This window comes from Cavia porcellus, unplaced genomic scaffold (assembly GCF_034190915.1).
Source record: "Cavia porcellus strain 051 isolate PalLab524CR breed Dunkin Hartley unplaced genomic scaffold, mCavPor4.1 scaffold_14, whole genome shotgun sequence".
Classification (NCBI taxonomy): domain Eukaryota; kingdom Metazoa; phylum Chordata; class Mammalia; order Rodentia; family Caviidae; genus Cavia; species Cavia porcellus.
Window position 1 is genome coordinate 43,221,201 of NW_026947497.1, and position 19,291 is coordinate 43,240,491.

Sequence of the window (19,291 nt, forward strand, 5' to 3'; positions counted from 1 at the left end):
AGAAAATGTAACTGAATTTTCAGCCTGAGTAGAGAGTACACATACTGCACATATAGGAAATACCTTCCTTTCTAATCTTGCAAAATTTAATCAAATTCTGAAATTAATGCCGCTGATATCTTAGATCATCCTTCCATTCACCCTGCAGTGAGTATTGGAAATATGTTTAAAAAATAGATCCAAGTTACAGATGTAATATATGCTCTTTGAGATAAGAACTTTGAGAAATGAGTTGCAATTTTCAAGCACATACAGACTCCCAAATCAGCATTTCACAACTCCCTGGTGAGGCACACACAAAATTCCCAGTAAAAAGTCTCTGACCTCCTCTAGAATGGGATTTTCAGGACTATTACTAAACCATTTCAGGACCATTACTAAACCACTATCTTGACTTCACTCTTGATAAATCTTTTAGTACCCCACATACACCCTCTTCCCAGTATCTGTGGACTCATGACTATTAACTGCTAAGGAAAATCCCTTAAAGGACAATGCCATTAAATTGAATTACTTATCTTTTCTAGAAGGCCCTTGGAACCAATCTTCCTTCTCTTCTTACTGTGTGTCTCAATCTCCACAGGGCCAAAATCTTTCATTCTTTATTGGGTCACCTCCCCAAACCCTTCACTGTACCCTAAGAAACTCAAGACTATTCATTCATCATCTAAACTGATTTTTCCACTGCCTTCTCTATATAATCTACCATCTTCTTATTCTCTTATCCTCCTAAAAGCACAAATATTTTAGCAGCTTTCTCATGATTATTTTTCTTCCACCTATCACAGACTTAAGGCTTTAGATGATAAAATAAAATTTCTTCCATGATCCTCACTGACACTTTCCAACTTCTCTTTTCTCTGAAAAACAAAGACTACCACAACACACTATCATTTCACCCCCATACTCTCTCAGATTGTAATTATTTCACCTTCGTCTCGCTCTCCCAAACCTTACCATTTCCAGCCCCATTCCACCCTCAGGTGAAGACCTACTTCTAAACATACATTGAAAGAAAAGAAGCAATTCCACCATCCAACTTGCCAGTCTGTCTGCATCTTCGAGACACCCTGCCTTGCTCCTGAACAACAGGTAAGCTCTTCTTGCTCCTGTTGAAGGCACTTCTTGATGAAATGTAACATATTCTCATTCTTCAGTTTCCCTCCTAAATGTCATTTTCTCCTTTCTCTGCTGGGTACTCCTCTTCTTGCCCTCTAAATGTTGAAATTCCCAGGGGCTCCTCCATACTTCCATTTATTTTTTTTTTTCTGCCTACATTTACTCTTTAAGTGATGTATCTTATCCAAGAATAGGACTGTAGCATAATCTGTACATTTATTGCCCAATAATGTAGCCATATAAACACTGTAGATAATATGTGTCATACTTTGAAGATTTAGTGCCTTTGTCCCTTTCATGCTGCTATAACAGAATACCTAAGACTAGGTAATCTATTAGAACTAAGACTTATTTCTTATAGTTTTGGGGACTACATCCAGTAGGGGCCTTCCTGCTACAACATCCCATCCCTTCTCCCAGGCAGCGGAAGTGCAAGAGAAAATGCACAAGGCAGAGCCTGAGATGGAACCTGCAGCCTAAAGCCCTGCTATAACCGGCAATAATTCATTTATGAAGGACGGCCTTCACTGGCTTGTCTTCTGTCAACAATATTGTTTTGAGGATTAAGTTTTCAACACATGCTCTCTGAGGGACACAGTCAAACTTAGCATCAAAATAAAGTAAAATAGCTCAATCATTTTATGTTAGATTTTGAAATAATAACATTTTTGATATATTATACAAACACATGCACTGTTAAATTAATTTTACCTGTTCCTTTTTCTCTCTATGTATGTGTGTATAGTACTGGGAATTATTGCCTTTACATTGAGCTATATTCATAGTCTTCCTTTTTTGTTTGTTTGCTTGTTTTGTTTTATTTTTGACATGAGTCTCACAAAACCACCAAGTTGCCCAGGCTGATCTTGAAATTGTGATTGTCCAGCTTCAACTCCTTGCTGAGTGCTGGGGTCACTGATACAGTGTCACCATCTTTAGCTATTTCCCTTGGGTGAGGAGTACTGGAGACAGAGGCTTGGACATGCATGTCAGGCAAGCACTACCACTGAGCTATATCCTCAGCTCATTATTTTTTTTTAAGTTTGCCACTAGAAAAATTTTCATTTATGACATTTAGGGCTCATACTGCATTTCTATTGCTTAATACTGATATGTTCACTAATGTATACATCATTGACCCCACACTTAAAACTACCCATTTGACATTTTGGTTTGTTTAATAGGCACTGAAAACCTAACATTTCTTAATTCAAACACTTGTTTTCTATGCATTACAAGAAATTCTCATCTTCTAGTTCATCAAAACTAATGTCTAAAAGCTGTCTCTGGCTTTTCCTTTCCTTTGCACCCATACGTGACCTTTCCACAAGCATTGCCAATTCCACCAAAAAAAAAAAATAGTTTTAAGGTAACATTTTAAGGGAGCAATTTTGGAGAACAAGAATAAAGGAAGAGGAAATAAAACAGGCACAAAAGGAAAGCTAACACGAGAATCCTTTCTGAGTTGAACGTCACAATAAGACATGGATAGCCTAGTTGTTAGGAACTTTCTGAGAAGCGTTATGGAATATCTGGGCAAAGGAAGAATCATGTATCTATCAGCTTTCATCTCTCACTTCTGGTTGCTTCTGTGTCAGTGCTAAACCTACTCTTGCAGCTATTCTGAGCCAGGAAGGAATTCAAGAAACCTAGAGCAGAAATAAGTCACCACTGACTACAAGGTAGTGTTTTTATACAGTCTCAACTGATTTTTCTGGCTCACTCTCAGAACAGAGGCCTTGAACTCATTTCTTTCTCTTTGAAGGCATTTCTCATACCTCCAACTTGGGTCACCACAATAGTCGCCCTATTGCCTAGAACTTTCCTCTTTTAGTCTGAGTGATTTCTCTTCTTCTGTGACATTATATCTCAAGTATCATTTACTCCAGAATACCCACCCTGACCTTCATCACAGGTCCCATTCACCTATTATGTATTAGCACTCTATTTACTTAGGAGAATTTAATTGATATCTGTTTTCCAGCTGGATTACAAATTTCATGAGAACATAATTCAAATTCCATGAAAAAAATTTATTTCCAGTTCTTCTCATCATTATATGTTATGCACTGAGCTTTGTGTATTTACTGAATGTCCAGAAAAAAAGATTTTGGGACCAACCAGTATTAAAAGTACTAGTACCACTGTCTTAGGAATAATAAGTACAATTATTTGAAGAATACAGAAAACGAGTCCTTACACTTAAATATTCTAGAGAATATAAAATAGTTTTGAGTCTATATCACTGGCTATAATTCAGACAACCAAGTCTATCTCATAGCCCCACCAACCTGCAAGAATATGAGAAATATCCCAAAGAAGAAACATACAAGCCTAATGTGCAGTCTTTGTTATAGTCTGCCCCTTTGAATATTAAATTTCCATTCTCTATTGTTCCTGGAAATGGCATACACTTCCTGTCTACCCAGAAAAAGACCCAAAATTGTCTCAGGAACTGCATGTATCTAAATCCAAAGATGCCTGACTGATTTCTAATCTTCTCCATCAGGTCCACATGTGGTTCCTTATAATCCAGGACATGTGAACCAAATACAAAAGTTACCTCCAGCTTCTTCCAAAAGCACATGATATGTGGTAATAGAGTAGACAATAGGAAATCCTTAACAAAACCCCACTAGTGAAAAGGAGGCATACAGCAGTCACTAGTTCAAATAAACTAATTCAAATAAGCCCTTCGAGATTCCCGCCGGAAGCTGTCTAAATACATGATGATTCTTTCCTGATAGGCTTTCTCTTCCAAGTAGCTGCTGTTGGCAGTGCTGTTGCTGTGAAATGTCTCCTGGATCGAGTCTCTAGGAAGATTTTACTGGCTCCTATTTTTTCCTTGCTCCTCAATTACATCTTGCTATTATTCTCCCTGGAAGGAGCAGTTTGCACAGTTTTAATTCCTACAGGTTATTTTATGTTTTGAATACTCAGTTAAATTAAGTCTCATGGTTTCACCAGCAGTGGAATTTTTTAAAACTTGTGACATTTTCAAAATGTAATTTATTTTCAATTAATTCTATATTCTAACAACCACATTGAAAGTCTTGTTTATACATGGTTCTAACATGTCCTTTGTCCTTACCACTTTTCTTAACCTCTCAATGGTCTAAGACAATGGACTAAATTCTAAAAACCTATATATCTTTACTATTCTTTCTGGTGCAATGTTAAGTCTTAGTGGATATCTGTTCAAAACTAAAGATTTAAATACTCAGTTTGTCTCTGTTTTTTAAATTCTTGTTAGTAATTAGTATTTTTCTCAGTTCAGTTATTTTTATGACTATCACCAACATTTTTAATAATACTGTTTCCTACCTTCTTCACTTACAGCCACAAATCTCGACAGTCACACAGGGTATATTTTACCTTATTTTTGGTGTCAGTTTTCTCATCTTTGCACAAGTTTTGCCATCTTTACATCTCCAATGTTCCAAATTGCTTCATATTTTACAAAAGCAAATGGCGCCATGTGGCCACCTAATGGAAACCACTAACCAGTGCCATAGCTTTCCCTCTTTTCTACATGTCTTATTGCTAAGTCTTCCTCACTCTACCTCTATATGCCTACGACCACCCTCCTAAATTCTATCTAAACTGCTCCTGCATCAGGTTAAGTCATCCTTTCTCATGTGAGCCAATGATGTCTCCTTATTGATCACAAAAATTCATTTATATTCTACCTCTGCTCCTAGTAAACATTCTAAAATAAACGTGATCATAGCAACTTTTCCTGAAAACATTGGAATGTTTCCTATACTTTTATACTAAAATTCAATGTTCTTTAGTATCTAGTCTCACTTTGTAGTCCTTTGTTCCAGCCAAGAAATAACATTATAGTTCCCTCAAACACACTATAACCACAGGTCTACCATCAGCTAGAAAACACTCCTTCTGACTGGAGAAAATAAATTAACATTTATTTGTTCTTCAAATTTTACCAAAGACTTTAAATGTCCTGGGAACCTATCCCTGAATCCCCAGTCTAAACAAAGTATCTTCCTTCTTATTTCAAAGCAGCTTGCTCCTATTAGCAATCTCACTATATTCTAGTCATCTCCTCCTTCATCCCACAGCATACAAACTACTTACTTCAAGCAGCGTACCTTCTTCAGTCCCTCAGATGTCACATGGTAAATCAATAGATGCTGTTTGAACAAATGCATGAGCCACACAATTTCGGTATGTCAGTGACTTCCCATATCTATCTTGAATCCTAACCTTCCTTCTTCTAAAGAGCCAGATCTTCTTTTCCAGCTTCCTAATGGTTATCTCCATTTGCATTCCTGCTTAGCAGTTTTTAAAAGAAATTTGTTAACTTCTCCCATCTTTCTCCCTACCTGGTCAGTATCTGTTTCTCTACTATGTTTTGAATGTTTTAATGCTTCTGTGCCACCAAAATCCGTGTTGGACTCTAACATCCACTCTGGTAGTATCAAAAAGCAGGAGCCAGGCATAGCAGTGAATATCTGTACTCCCAGCACCCTGGGAGGTAGAAGCAGGAGGATCCTAAGTTCAAGCCCAGCCTGGGCAACTCAGCAAGATCCTGTCTCATGATAAAATATTGTATTTGGGCAATAATTAGGTTATTAGGGAACCACCCTCGTGAATAAAAATAATTCTTATTAAAGAGGCTTCAGAGAGCCCTAATCCTTTTTGTTTCTCATCTTTTCTACCACATGAGAACATAATTTTCAATCCCTCCAGAGAGACAGTCAACCTCTGGAAGCAGAACTAGGCTTTCACCAGACATAAAACCTTCTGGTGCCTTGATCTTCAGTTTTCTTAAATTGTGAGCAACAAATGTAGGTCATTTTATGTTACCTCACCTTGAATTCCTGCCTCAATTCCATGAAGTCCACCTAGTTTCCCAGTCAGTATCTTTCTCAAGATCTTCATTTTCACCACATACTCGGTTGATTCTTCACACTGTTAATTCACCCTAAACTAATCTTCTAATACTCAATATATATCTTTTTTAAATCCCTAATCTCAAAAGCACTTCTTGGCATACTATGAAAAAAAATGTGCATTCAGTAAACAAATTTCTGATGTATCTCAGAGCTTTCAATATATTACTTATCAATAGGAATCTCTGAGAAGGAAATATAATGTGCATATTTTTCAAATTTATCTGACCAGGAAACATTTTGCTAAAGGGCAGTGCTTCACACTGGTCTTCTGAAGACTCCACCTGGGACAGTGCCGATCCACTCTGTGCACTAGGCTTCACGCTTCACTGCTGCCCTAACATAGGCCTCTGCCATCCTCAACCGTCTCTTCTCAGATGGCCCCCTTGTTTACATCTTTGTCATCATTGAAACCATCTCTACAGTCAGTTTTGTTTTTCTAATAGAAATACCTGATCATTCTTGCCACTGTCCCCAAAATCAACATCAGCTTTTTATACAGATTCCAGTCCAGGGCCTGTTTATGTTCCCTCTGAACCTGGCCCCGCACATCTTCCCAGCTTCAATTCTACCACACTGACCTTTTCCCAAAATATAGCATGGATCTGTCCCCTTTCAGACCTTTAATTCATTTTGCTCCCATCGCTTCATATGGTCTCTCTTAATCCCATGCTGCCACTAAACAAACCCCTCCTTAAAACCTACTGTTAGTGAGATCTCCTCCCATAAATATTCACCCCATCCTTGCTTTTTACTCATCAGTGCTTCCATAATGCTTTTCCATTTTCCTCTATTACAGCAATTATCACATGGTAGAAAAAGAGATGATCTTGTGTTTATCCCCAGCATTACTTTCTGTGCCTTTTAATCTTTGATTCCCCAATTCCTAACATAGTCTGGCACAGATCAGGTGCTCTTTGTTGAATGAAAAAATATACAAACAAATGAATACATAAATAGCTTTAGAAAGTCATGAGGAAAAAAATTAAGATGAGACTTTGAAAGCTGTAACTAAAAGTTTGTTATAAGGAGTCATTTATTTAAACCAGTACTGTCAGGAAAGCAACAGCACTTTGCTTAAATAGACCCCAGTTTCTACATTACTATGTTTCTGATAAAGAATACATCTTTACTATACTTTGCCTTAAGGGAAGACTCTGCAGCTCCCAAATTCTGTTCAGAGTTCTGAGGGAACATACTTATAAATAGGTTTCCTTCCCTAACTCCCTCACCCAGCAGAATTCAGGTCTAAACCCAGGACTGCTGTAGCAATGGTGCAATAAACAATCTCAGGATTTATACTGGAAAGAACATCACTCATTGAAAACACGCAGCCAGATTTGTTCCTACATGTCGCTTTACCATTCGGATGACCTCGTCTCAATGTCTAGCATTCCCCAACATTCAGCTATTCACTGTACCAAGACTTTTCACTGATAAAATATAAATTTTATGGTATTGTCGCAACAAAAAAAAATTCCATTACAGCTTTGCCTGTTGGTTTGCTGAGTTTCTTGGTTGCACTCAAATCTCACCTCTTGCGATAAGATCCATAGGCCAGCACTTTTCTTTTAGCCTATAACAATGTGCCTCCTTGAAAGAAGTTTGTCCTTGTAAAGACTCCTCCGAATGCCGACTTTTGGAGCGCTCCTTAGGAGGACAAATATGTTGAAGTGCTGCCCGATGTTCTTGGAACACATCAACATCAAGTGTTTCCTTTTTCTTAATCTCCAAAGGCATATATTTGCTGGATTTTGGTTTTTGGTGTTTATTCCTAAAAACATTTATAGAAGGACCTTGAACTTTATTCTAAGAACAAAACCAAAAAAAGTTTCAAATTAATTTTGTTACTCAATTATGTATCACCTTTATCAATAAATAAAATTATAAAATGGAAACGTTCATAATGAATTTCAATTGTTAAATTTATAATGTATCTTTAGTAAATATATTTACAACATTTCTTACTGTATAATTAGTTTACTAGAGAGCAACATGACAGGAATCAGCTAAGTCAGCTGTTACTCTACCTAGCTTTCCAAAAGCTCTTCACAAACATTAAAGTTATATTCCACTTCAAAATAAATGTACGTTTTTAAATAGTTACTTTGTCTTCACATGTGATATTTTAAAATACAGACTCAAAGTCCATTTTAAAAATAGGTATTTTCAAACAGACGTGTAGGAATTTAATTATATTCACTCTTCTCTGAAGAACTCCTAAATGTCTATGAATGCTAATATTCCCAAATCTCCCTCTCTTGTACACTAGAAATGACCAAGCATCCACAGAGGAAAACTCTCAGGAAAACCATATTGATAATGAGGTATATATTGATAATGAGGTATATATTGCAAATTGACTTTATTATTTAATTTCTTCCTAATCTTGATGAACATAAATGGAAGAAAACAAATGGAGCTTCCTATATTTGACAGGTAACTACCCAAACCATTATGATTGCTCTAGAGAGAGCTATTATTCCTCCCCTTCACCCCAAATAAAAATGTCTTGAAAAATTCAATTCCTTTCCAATACAAATTATTGTCAACTCAAAATGTTAATAGGGCTTTAGTACACTGAAATCATGTTTATCCAGGCAATTTAAGATAGAATAATAGGCTACTAATACTACGTAGAATTCTTAAAGCTGCTGATACTAGACGGAATTCTTAAAGAATCCTCAGGATCATTTATTTCATGTACCTATTCGTGCAATCAATATAATTGAAGTTAATTTTAAATTTGTTAGAGAAAACAATTAGTCAAGTAATGTAACAGTGTTGATTACAAGGCTAAAAACATCTGTGGCCGGGCATGGTGGCAAACCCACGGCCCAAGTGCTACAGATGGCTGTTCATTAGCACTGAACGCTCTAAAAGGCTTGCCATCGCTGAGACGATCATTCAAAAGAAGCACATGTAAAAATGATAATCCCTTTCCCACAAAAAAAAAAGCAATACAACTTTTAAAATCACTACTTAAAATTCTGTCTAACTTTTTAAGTATTGAAAAGGAAAATAAGTCAAAAGTAGAATATAATCCTCATGTTTGTGAGTCAGTCTCCTTCCCTCACCTGCGTCCCCATTTGTCACGCAAAGTGCCCCTCTCCCAAGCTATCTGCCTATTCTGTGGATGCTTCTCTATGCCATCCCACCCCCTTTCACCCTTTTTGCTCATTTTCCAAAGAGCAATCCAGAGGGTATCTATGGCATAACACACATTGTTTGCTACTAGAGAAGCAACATTAATAAAAAAAAAAAAAAAAGAAAGAAAGAAAAGAAAAGTCTGTGCCCTTGAGTAGCCATCAGCCTGGCAGACAGTTCTAATGCAAAACAATGTGGAGGAGAACACCAGTAAAGTCACGCTAAGGGTACTAAAGATATGCATCTTACAGCAGATTTTTCATTTTAGTTTATCCTATAGAATTTAAAGGGACATTTATTTGAAACAAATTTAAATAATTGTGCTATAATTTATCAAAAGAAAACATTATAATTGATTCAAACTACATATGTCAAATTAATTTGCAGAAATAAATATTTTTAAATACTATCTAAAATCAATTTTTGCAGCTACTACTTCATTTTCTCCTTTATTTAGAAGCTATCTCTACTAGGATTCATGCAAAACTTTGAAATAACCATTACAGTAGATTTAAAAATAGTTATTATTTTTATGAAAAATAGTGTTACATAAATTCAAAGCACCAACCTTATTTATTTTCTCATAATGTTGAGCAATAAAAGTTGTCGCTTCTTGAAGGAAATCTTGCCTCGTCTCTAAAGAAGGACCTAAAATAGAAACACGTAAACAACTTATAATTTTAAATGTAGTTATGTATACTTTCTTAATCAAAATTATGAAATTAAAATTTGGGGAACATCCCAAATTTAGGGTCCTTGAATCTCAAAGGGTGCTAAAAGAAGTTTATCTTATAAGTAGACATAAGTGGATGTAAAAGAAGTTAATATTATGATTCTTTAACATAATATTTGGCTATTTAAAGGGCAAATTTACTTGTAATTGTCACAGCGATTACATTTTCCTGAATTATTAAGTCCCAGGGAAACCAAAGGATAAAGCACAAAATTTAGACATCCTTTTGTGTTGAAAATTCTGTATTATTTTATGGAGAGTACAACAACATATTTTGGACAAAAACTTTTTAATAAGTTTTTCTATTTTCTGTAGCTGTTGACTAATACCATGTATACCATGACTCTGTATTTCTTCAAGAATATTTACAATTGGTTGATAAAATTATAATTGCAAAATAAATTGCCTCAAAACATTTACTAAATAGGAATAGTGATGAAATGAAAATATATGTACACTTACATATAAGAACAGTGATGAAATAAAAATATACACATCTACATATAAGTAACATAGTTAATCACATGCCTAATTTTTAGTTTCTTAATTTCTCTTAACCCAGAATTTTACAGCATGAACATCATCAACGTCATTCTCACTTATTCTTGTCTAAGATTTCCTCTTTATATGTTTATTCTAGCTTTAGCTGATTCTGACACTTTTAAGTATATTTTGAAGTCCTCCTCTTAATCTGCATTCAGTAAAATTTAAATATAACACCTATTTAAATTATCTTTTACTCCAGTATGCTCCCCACTTCTAAAACTCCATCTCTCTTAGGACTCTTACAATCTCTTTTCTTTCCATCCACTCAAATCTTAAGCAGTTAGAAACTCTATCTTCATGCAAACCAAAACTATAAGAATCCACATATCTCCCAAAATGACTAAAAGTAAAAAGATGGATAACATTAAATCTTGGTGAGACTGTGAAGACACTGAAACCCTCAGATTTTGCTAGTAGAAATATATAAAGGAATAATCGGTTTGAAAAAGGTATGACCAGTTACCCACCATGATCACTTGTAGGTATGTACCACAGAAAATGGAATTATGTTTACAATATCTTGTACAAGAATGTACTCATAAATTGGAGATGGCCTACATGTGTATAGACAATAGAGTGGGTAAACAGAATGCAGTACACTTACACAACAACAACAGAATGCTTAGCTATACAAAAGAACCAAACTGCTGACATGCACAACAATGGAAAATTTCCAAAAGCATACTGAATTAAAGCAACACTATACATAAAAATATTATATAGTTCCACTTATATGAAGTCCCAGAGCAAGGAAAATTAATCCATGATAGAAACAAACAGAACGGTGAATCTTTCGTTAGATGGGATCAAGGATTAATTACTAATAAGGAACATGAATGAAATTTCTGAGAAGAAGGAAATGTTCTACAGCTTTATAGAAATATGGACTATAGAAAACTATGTAATTAACATAATTCAATGGATGTATAACTAAGATTTCTGCATTTGATTTTGTGTACATTTTACATTACAATATTATATGTAGTTATATAGTTAAATGTTAGTTAATAGTTACATGTTACACAGTTTTGGAAAACTGATAAGCACTAATTTCTGACTGATACAGATGTTGACTAATGAATGGATACATGATTGAGAATAGTAAAATAGTATTGGTAAGAGCTGGTGGTAAATATATATTTTATATATATTATATATATAAGCTAGTGGTAAATATATATTATATATATAAGAATTTTGAAACAATATATATTTGTGTTGTTTCAAAATTCTTTCAGATTCTGTGTGTATAAACTTTCATAATAAAGTGTCACTAGGGTAAAACTCCCTTCTTCATTCCTGCACAAAATAATCCTCTGCTTTGTACCAGGTAGCCTCATGGGCCACATGTTGCTGCTACAACATGAGCCTCAAGAAAAAGCCTGTGAGATGACTGTACCAATAAAGGAGCAAGATGACAGGACTCTTGCCAACCCTAAGTAAAGGGGCTGAGTCAGGAGTCGAAGCATGTTCAAAGCCCCTTGCCAAGATAACACAAGCTGGAGTTGTCCATCTGCCAGTATTCTAGAAAGAAGGACACCTTCTTTTGCTCTCACCAAGGTTTGAAGTCCTTAGCAAACTCTCATCTCCCTGTCTTTGTATATGACCAGTATAACTATCCACATTGAGGACTACATATCTCAAGGGTTATCGAATGGAAGCATGTTTTCTTTTACTCAATAAACAGTAGTTGTCAAGATTTCATGTACATTTCTGGAAAAATATGTGTTATCTTTGTGTGAAAAGGAACACAATCTCACATGTAAATTAGAAAATGATCTATGTGGATTTCCCAGTTCAGAGCCATAAGAGACACAGTCCTCACGTGGAAGAGACAGTCTGAATACCCTGTAATACTTTCATTGTCTTGAATGGTTTTACACTGTCTTGTTATGTTTGATATTATAGTATATGAAGGTATACTCAAATATTTCAAGGAAAGAGACAATATGGTAACTACTCTTATGTCAGGTTGTCTTGTGGTGAAACACTATGTTGCTTAAATTATTCTGTTCTGTCCTGTGTTGTTATGCCCTCTTTTATCTTAGTGTTTTTTTTTAATTAAAAAAAAAGAAATGTGAATTGTCAGTTTCATCAGGTTTTAACCAAAGTCTAATTCTGCTTTGAGGAGGTCTGTAGCCGGAGCACTTTCTTCCTGGAGAGAAGGCAGTGAGATATTCCCAGGTATGACTCCACAACTTGTCTTCCTTTTCCTCCTTTCATGACAATTCTATTCTCTATTCATTTCTCTCTTCTGATGAATCAAATCTTCCTTTAAATTATTTAAATGCCATTGCTTATAATAACAGCATTGTCATGCACCATGCATGTGAGAGGCAATATAATGAAATATTAACGTACTGATTGTGATAAAATTGAAGCACATGTTTCAGCCAAGGCCACAGAGATGACCCCGTCTTCTTGCACAGGTGAAGGTGAGACACGGTGCACCTGAGTGCAGAGCATCACACCTCAGCTGTGGATCTTCACAGGCTCTGGTCTCGAGTCTCTGGTCTCTTGCTGCCTTTTCTACACATCTGCTGCTAGTCCTGAGGCCACGCACTCCCTAGGAGATTCCTGACACTTGACTGGTCACCCTGGAGAAATACATTCACTGACACTCATTTTAAACAGCATTCCCGAACACCGTTGTCATTTAATGTGTTGATGACGCTGTTCAGATTTTCCCCTCAGTAACCAAAAGCAAGCTTTTGTCAGAGGGGCTGAGTTTTAAAGATACAGTTTTCTTCCTCGTTGGTCTTTTGTGTTGAATGGCATGTCTGCTCACCTGTCCCCTGGGGACTTATACAGAAGTGCATATGTACCCTGGCAAACCCAATGGCCTTTGTGGTGCCAGCAAGCAGATGCAGATACAATGAAGTCCTGCTATGGTGCGTTCACATAGCCAGACCATGAGAGCTGTGGATAGAACAAGACTTGGCATTGCTCATGAAGAGGCAAAGACAACCAGGATCAGCAGTGTTCCAAGGATGTTGACGGCAGCTCCACTGAAGGCCAGTGGACAGCCCTTCACCCTTCTCATCAAATGACATGCCAAGGCAGCTGCTCTGCTTTCTTCTATAAATATAGTTAGCCTTAAAGAAAAGATTTAAACTCCCAAGGTGGTACATGATAGTTCTTATCTTAATGGCTTATAAAAGACAATGTTATTTTTCCTCTTTAGTATTATAGTATATTTAGTATTATATCCAAAAATAGGTATATTTTCAATAAATAAACCTAAAATTATTAGAAATAAACAACCTGCGCACTAAGAATCCATCCACTTGGTAAGATCAGAGGCTTGTATTTCTCTGTTCACAATGGTGTATGCATACTTGTATCAGCACACAACTTTTTACATTCAAGCGCCCACAACAAATTAGAGGAAGTTGCCAATATCTGCCCTTCTCTGTTAAGATATCTTTACTTATGGCTTTGTAAATATAACTCCATACCTTAGAATGGTTTTTAAGAGCCTCCATTCCTGAGTCACATGATTGTGTTTAAATTCAGATTAGCTCACAAACCTTACTTTATCTTCATCCTTAGTTTTATCATTTGTGAACTAGGAATAACAATAATTTATGCCACAGAGAAGAGAAATTACTGCAACATAACACAGCATTTAGCCCACTTCCTGGTACATAATAAGCTTTCCATAAATGTGAGCAATTTTTGTTACTATTGGTGTTACTATAGTACTATCATTGGACTCCACTTATCTCCTAACAGTGTTTAATAATTTCATTAGCCAATCCTCATTTCTTCAATAGCACAAAATAGACAATTTTCTAATTTAGTTTGAATGAGTTGCCTTGTCACAATGTTTTATCTAAAACTAATTGATCTGTTCATAGACAATAACATTTTTTCATCCCTAGAATTCTTCAAGTTACTAACTCCCCAAAAACAAATAATAAATTATTACCTGCAGATGTTTCATAATAAAGTTCATGCAGAAGTTGAAATGGTCATAATGAAATGACCTAAAATAATTATTAACATTTCCTTAGGGAAAAATGCAAATGTATCTAATCTCAAGGGCTTTCACCAGTCTCAAATAATTTCTTACATTTATTTTCTTTTTAAAGAAAAACTCATTCTCTATATCATCAGTTTAATGCTACTGCTGTGATGGTTCATAAACTGCAGCTTCCTCTCACTGCTTTAGGGCTTCTATTCAGTTGCTCTGGTAAACCTCTGAAGCGATGATACAAAAAGAAAATGTAGCTGTGGAAAGTATGACAGGGAATGAGTCATCTCTTGATTACAGTCATCGAGAAAGTCTGTCCTGCATTCAGAAAGACCCAAGAGCCTGAAAACATGTGTTTTTCATAACTAAAAAATAACTGGGCACATTCAGAGGGTTTCCATCCTTCCCACTGAAAGGTAACATTCTACAGAGGTTTGCAAGACCCTGCCAGGAATATAATCCTGAACAAAGGTGTGGCCACATGGCTCAGGCTATTCTTCAATATAAAGTCAGAGCAAACACATAGCTGTGTCGGATTTCACAAATGTTAGCACAGCATCCTCCCTGTGACTCAGCCCAGGCAAAACGGGACTCATTCTGCAGGCGCCTATTACATACCTAGTGAAGGCCAGTTGCTGTTTGATGGTAAATGTGCTAAACTCAACAAGATACTAGTCATCCCTATCTTCTAGGTGCTGAAAAGTCTACTGCCAGAATATTTTGCAACTAAATGTCATGACATTCAGTAAGAAATGTACTCTAATAGAAGAAAGTATAAACCACCAATGACAGCCAATGCTAATGTTTTAATTTCCTTTTAAAGAGATAAAACTTTATATTATTGGAGATAAATTTTAAATCAGAACTATCCCAAGAGAAATAACACAGTGATTCAAATCTAGGCTTGGGCAGTGTTTTTAGAGCTGTGCTTCATTAATGTCATACACCTCGAGGGTGCTTCCTTTCAATCAGAGCAGCTCGGACCTCCTCTGTTTCATCTATCTGAGCTCTTTCTAAGCTTTAATTTAAAAAAGGAGTCCTTTTTCTTGTGCCTACACCCAACAAGTAAAAAAAAAAAAACACCTGCAGTTTGAACATAAAATCTCTAAGGAGATATTCGTTCAAAAAGAACCTGCTTCGTAAGCAGGCTCAAGTGGACAGAAAAATCTCAAGAACATCAAGGAGTTAGGAGAAGCTGTGCACAGCAGCTGGAAATGGGGCGAGCTGGAGTCATGGTGAATCATCTTTGGGTAAATGGTTTTGCAAGGTGGAAGATGAACAGAAAATGTTAACAAAAATTTGAAATAAATGTTTATGTTCAATTCTTCTTTTACATGTAAGTGAAAAAATGAATTGTTTCTGATTTCTTCTCAGAAAAGAACAAAATGAAACACAAATCTATGGGCATATCCATCACTTCCATAGAAACATATTGACAATTTTTTCTACAACACATTCTTCTTCAGTTCCACATGAACGGCATTTTGTGGAAATGTCTTTTTAATGTACTTTGCCTCCTGTCTCCCTTTTGCTATTCCTGGTTATCTTTAACAAAGCATCTACTTTTTAGACTACAAAAGTGATTAATAAGTTTCCTTTATACTTCACAGTAATTTTACAGTATACCCACCTTCCAAAATTTTTCTGCATTATTTCTCTGGAGTTAGACTGCTAGAAAAATCTAGGGGAATTCTAAACTTATAGTACTGAACCTTGAAATACAATTTAAGTAATTACGGACATGATCTGAAGGCAAAATGAAACTAAAGAACATTCCTCTTCTTTCTTAAATCTTCCTCCTTTTCTACCTTTTCCATCTGTGTTATACAAATCAAAGGAAACTATATTATTCAAGTGAAATGTACTATATTACACAAATGAAATGTATTATTTGTGTAACAATACCCTGGACAGATGTTAGGAGGCCAATATGGTGATGAGGGGCCACAAGAGTTAAGAAGAGCTGGCAGAAAAATAATAATCTGGGGCCGAAGGTTTAGCTCAGCAGCACAAGCACCTGTCTGGCAAGTGTGAGGTCATGAATTCGATCCCCAGTACCAAAAAATAATAAATAATCAAGTAAATAAATAAAATAATAATCTCAGCTCTATATGCAGCCCTATATGTTTCTCAGCCATGCTAGCTAAGTCTAAATTTAGGATTGCTTGTATTGCTATGAAATCTTAATCAGCTCTAAAAGAAAACAAGGTGTAGTTAATAGCAATGAAATCTGCTTAGAGAATAGATGTGAAGTATTATTACCATACATACACATGTACACACACACACAAAGGTAACTACATGAATGCTTAAAAGTTTTCCAATAACTTAATTATCCACTTTAAAATTAAAATTAAATGAAATAGTCAGTTCCTTTATTTCACTAACCGCATATCAAGAACTGAGTTACCTTGTATGATTACTGGACTCCTCCTATACATCAGATGCTACAGACCTGTCGGAAGTTGATTATACTTAAAGGGAGTGAGATGTACCCTAAGTGTAGTCTTAAGAGGGATATTAACTCACAGAAAAGATTCTAAAAGAGTTGAGGTGTCGCACATTGTACATCAAATAATCAGGCAAGAATGGATACTCACATTTTGGTTTCTCAGGCAGAGCCTCTGCTGTATCCATGATGGGTGATTAGGATGATCTTATCTGAAACAATGAGTTTCAAGTCCTTAAACACAGTCACGTGAAGCTATTCAGTGCTGATGAATATTTAGCCATTTCTCTCCTCACTCATAAACAGATGAACAATTAATGCTTCTACACATTATTCTTTTGCTCTAAAACCTTGAATGCTTTATTGGGTAAGCTTTGTAATTTATGGAGTGCTTGTATACACACTACCCTGCTACCTCCAAATAGTTCATCCTATAATTTCAAAGGCTTAAATGTGTGCCTCAAGGTTCATGTGTTAGCAGCTTGGTCCTCTGGATGGTGATGGTGGTATGAGACATTTCAGAAACGCGCTTAGCGTTAGGTCACTAGATCAATTGAGACACGTCATCAGATGCTGCTGTGGCACTCCAGACTCTCTGGCTTCCTTATTCTAAGAAGCAATTTCTTGTTTTCACATGTACTCTTGCCGTTACATGACACAGCCAGAAGAGCCCTCACCAGAGCTGGGAAAAATCCAACACTGTGCCCTTAAACCTCCAAATCTATGTGCTAAATAAATCTCTTCTCTTTTTATAACTAGTCTACTCTGCGTGTTGTTACAGTAATGAAAAATAAAGCAGCCTGATAGGAACTACTGTCCCATTTATCGCACTCAGAGAAGTAAAATTAAATTATCAACATAAATTGCTATTAGTGGTATGGCCAGAACTCACATCCAGACATTTGAGCCTAAGACCCAAGCAATCTTATCTGATTTCTCACTACTTTACAGTTACTACTAATTAATACACAGCACACACCCAACATACTCCTGCCTTCAGCTTCAATTTATGTCAGTATTCTGTACAAATGAAGTGTTCTGTCATCTACATTTATCAATATCATATCTATTCTTAAGAGAGTCTGAATCACACTTCCCTAATACATCGAACATCTCTGCGGACACAATATCAGCTACACTGATGCAAAATACTGTGCGTTTACACAGTTTTATACAAAAGTGGGAATATTAAATGCTCTAAAGAACCTGTTGCAGTACAACTGTTCAGTTGGCTGACAACTGACAAACTACAAGTGAAATGCTCAAGATCTGTTAAATACTTAGGGGATTATTTCACTAATAATGTAAGCCAGCCTACGAAAGTCATGATTCCATGGTCACATGTTCTCAGATAAGGGGCTAAAACATTTTTCCTCAGCATCATTCAGTGGAAAGAAAACTACTGCAGTTATAGTTTTAAAATAAATCTGAAACATCCAAAAAGATTAATGCTCAAATTGTCAGTACTGTACCATGGGCAACAGCACAGAATATACACCTTGTGTGCCTAGTTCTGCAAATAAACATGGATAAATTAAAATGCTGCACCTCCCTCAGCAATTAACACTCAAGAGTCATTCTGGTTTGTCTTAATTATTGTCCTTTTACATTTAAATATAAGAGGAAAATTAAAGTGCTTTGTGCTCTGTCATTTTCTTGTTTGAATCTCCATAGAAATGGACACTTTTTTGGGGCTCTGGGCTCCTCCACCTTAATTCAGTATGCCAGAAGTGTCATCCTACATTAAACTGGCTGACAAGCAAGACACCCCACTGTCCGTTCAATGCAGGAAAGTAGTCGAGCACCATAAGAGGTGCTGTCAAGGTTATGCCTTCACTAACCGAGGGGATGGGTGAAAACTCTGAGGTGGGACATGGAGAAGAAGGAAGGCCTTAACACTGGAATTACTCAGAGATGAACACAGTGACAGAACCAGAAAATAATGTGCTTCTCCACTTTAAGTCCCCACAGACAGTTATGAGACTGTGGATCCCTCACGAAGCACTGATCACTTGATAAATATGTATGTGGTACCTGAGTCACACAAGCAGATGGCCATCTATTTTGGAAGGAAAGATAAAAGTAAAGATACAAAAACTATATACTAGATGTCATAATAAAGTCTTAGGGCTTATGAATGAAGTTAGAAACTCTCGTGAGTGCCATGAATTTAAATGAAAATGACAATATCAAGGGCTGAGACTGTGACAGAAGGAAGTTCAAGACAGACTGGGCTATTCCTGGAAGGACGAACATGGTCGTGATAGTGAAACTAGGTTGGGCATTAACCAACCCAAACTGGCTTCCAGCCAGCATATCCCTGCAACCTGGAATAGCAGACCTGAGTGAGCTGGACTAAATCTGAGAAGAACAGAGAAGGCAAGCAGATAGAAGTGCAGCAAATG

General features: G+C 36.2%; 1 protein-coding gene across 1 annotated transcript; it reads right to left on the minus strand.

Annotated features, from left to right (window-relative positions):
• Positions 1–7,559: 7,559 nt before the first annotated feature.
• Positions 7,560–17,074, minus strand: Iqcm (IQ motif containing M). The gene is made up of 3 exons (XM_063260521.1): positions 17,038–17,074; positions 9,751–9,830; positions 7,560–7,844 (listed from the first exon to the last, which is right to left on the minus strand). Exons 1-3 carry the CDS (start codon positions 17,072–17,074, stop codon positions 7,560–7,562), a joined length of 402 nt encoding a protein of 133 aa, XP_063116591.1.
• Positions 17,075–19,291: the final 2,217 nt, after the last annotated feature.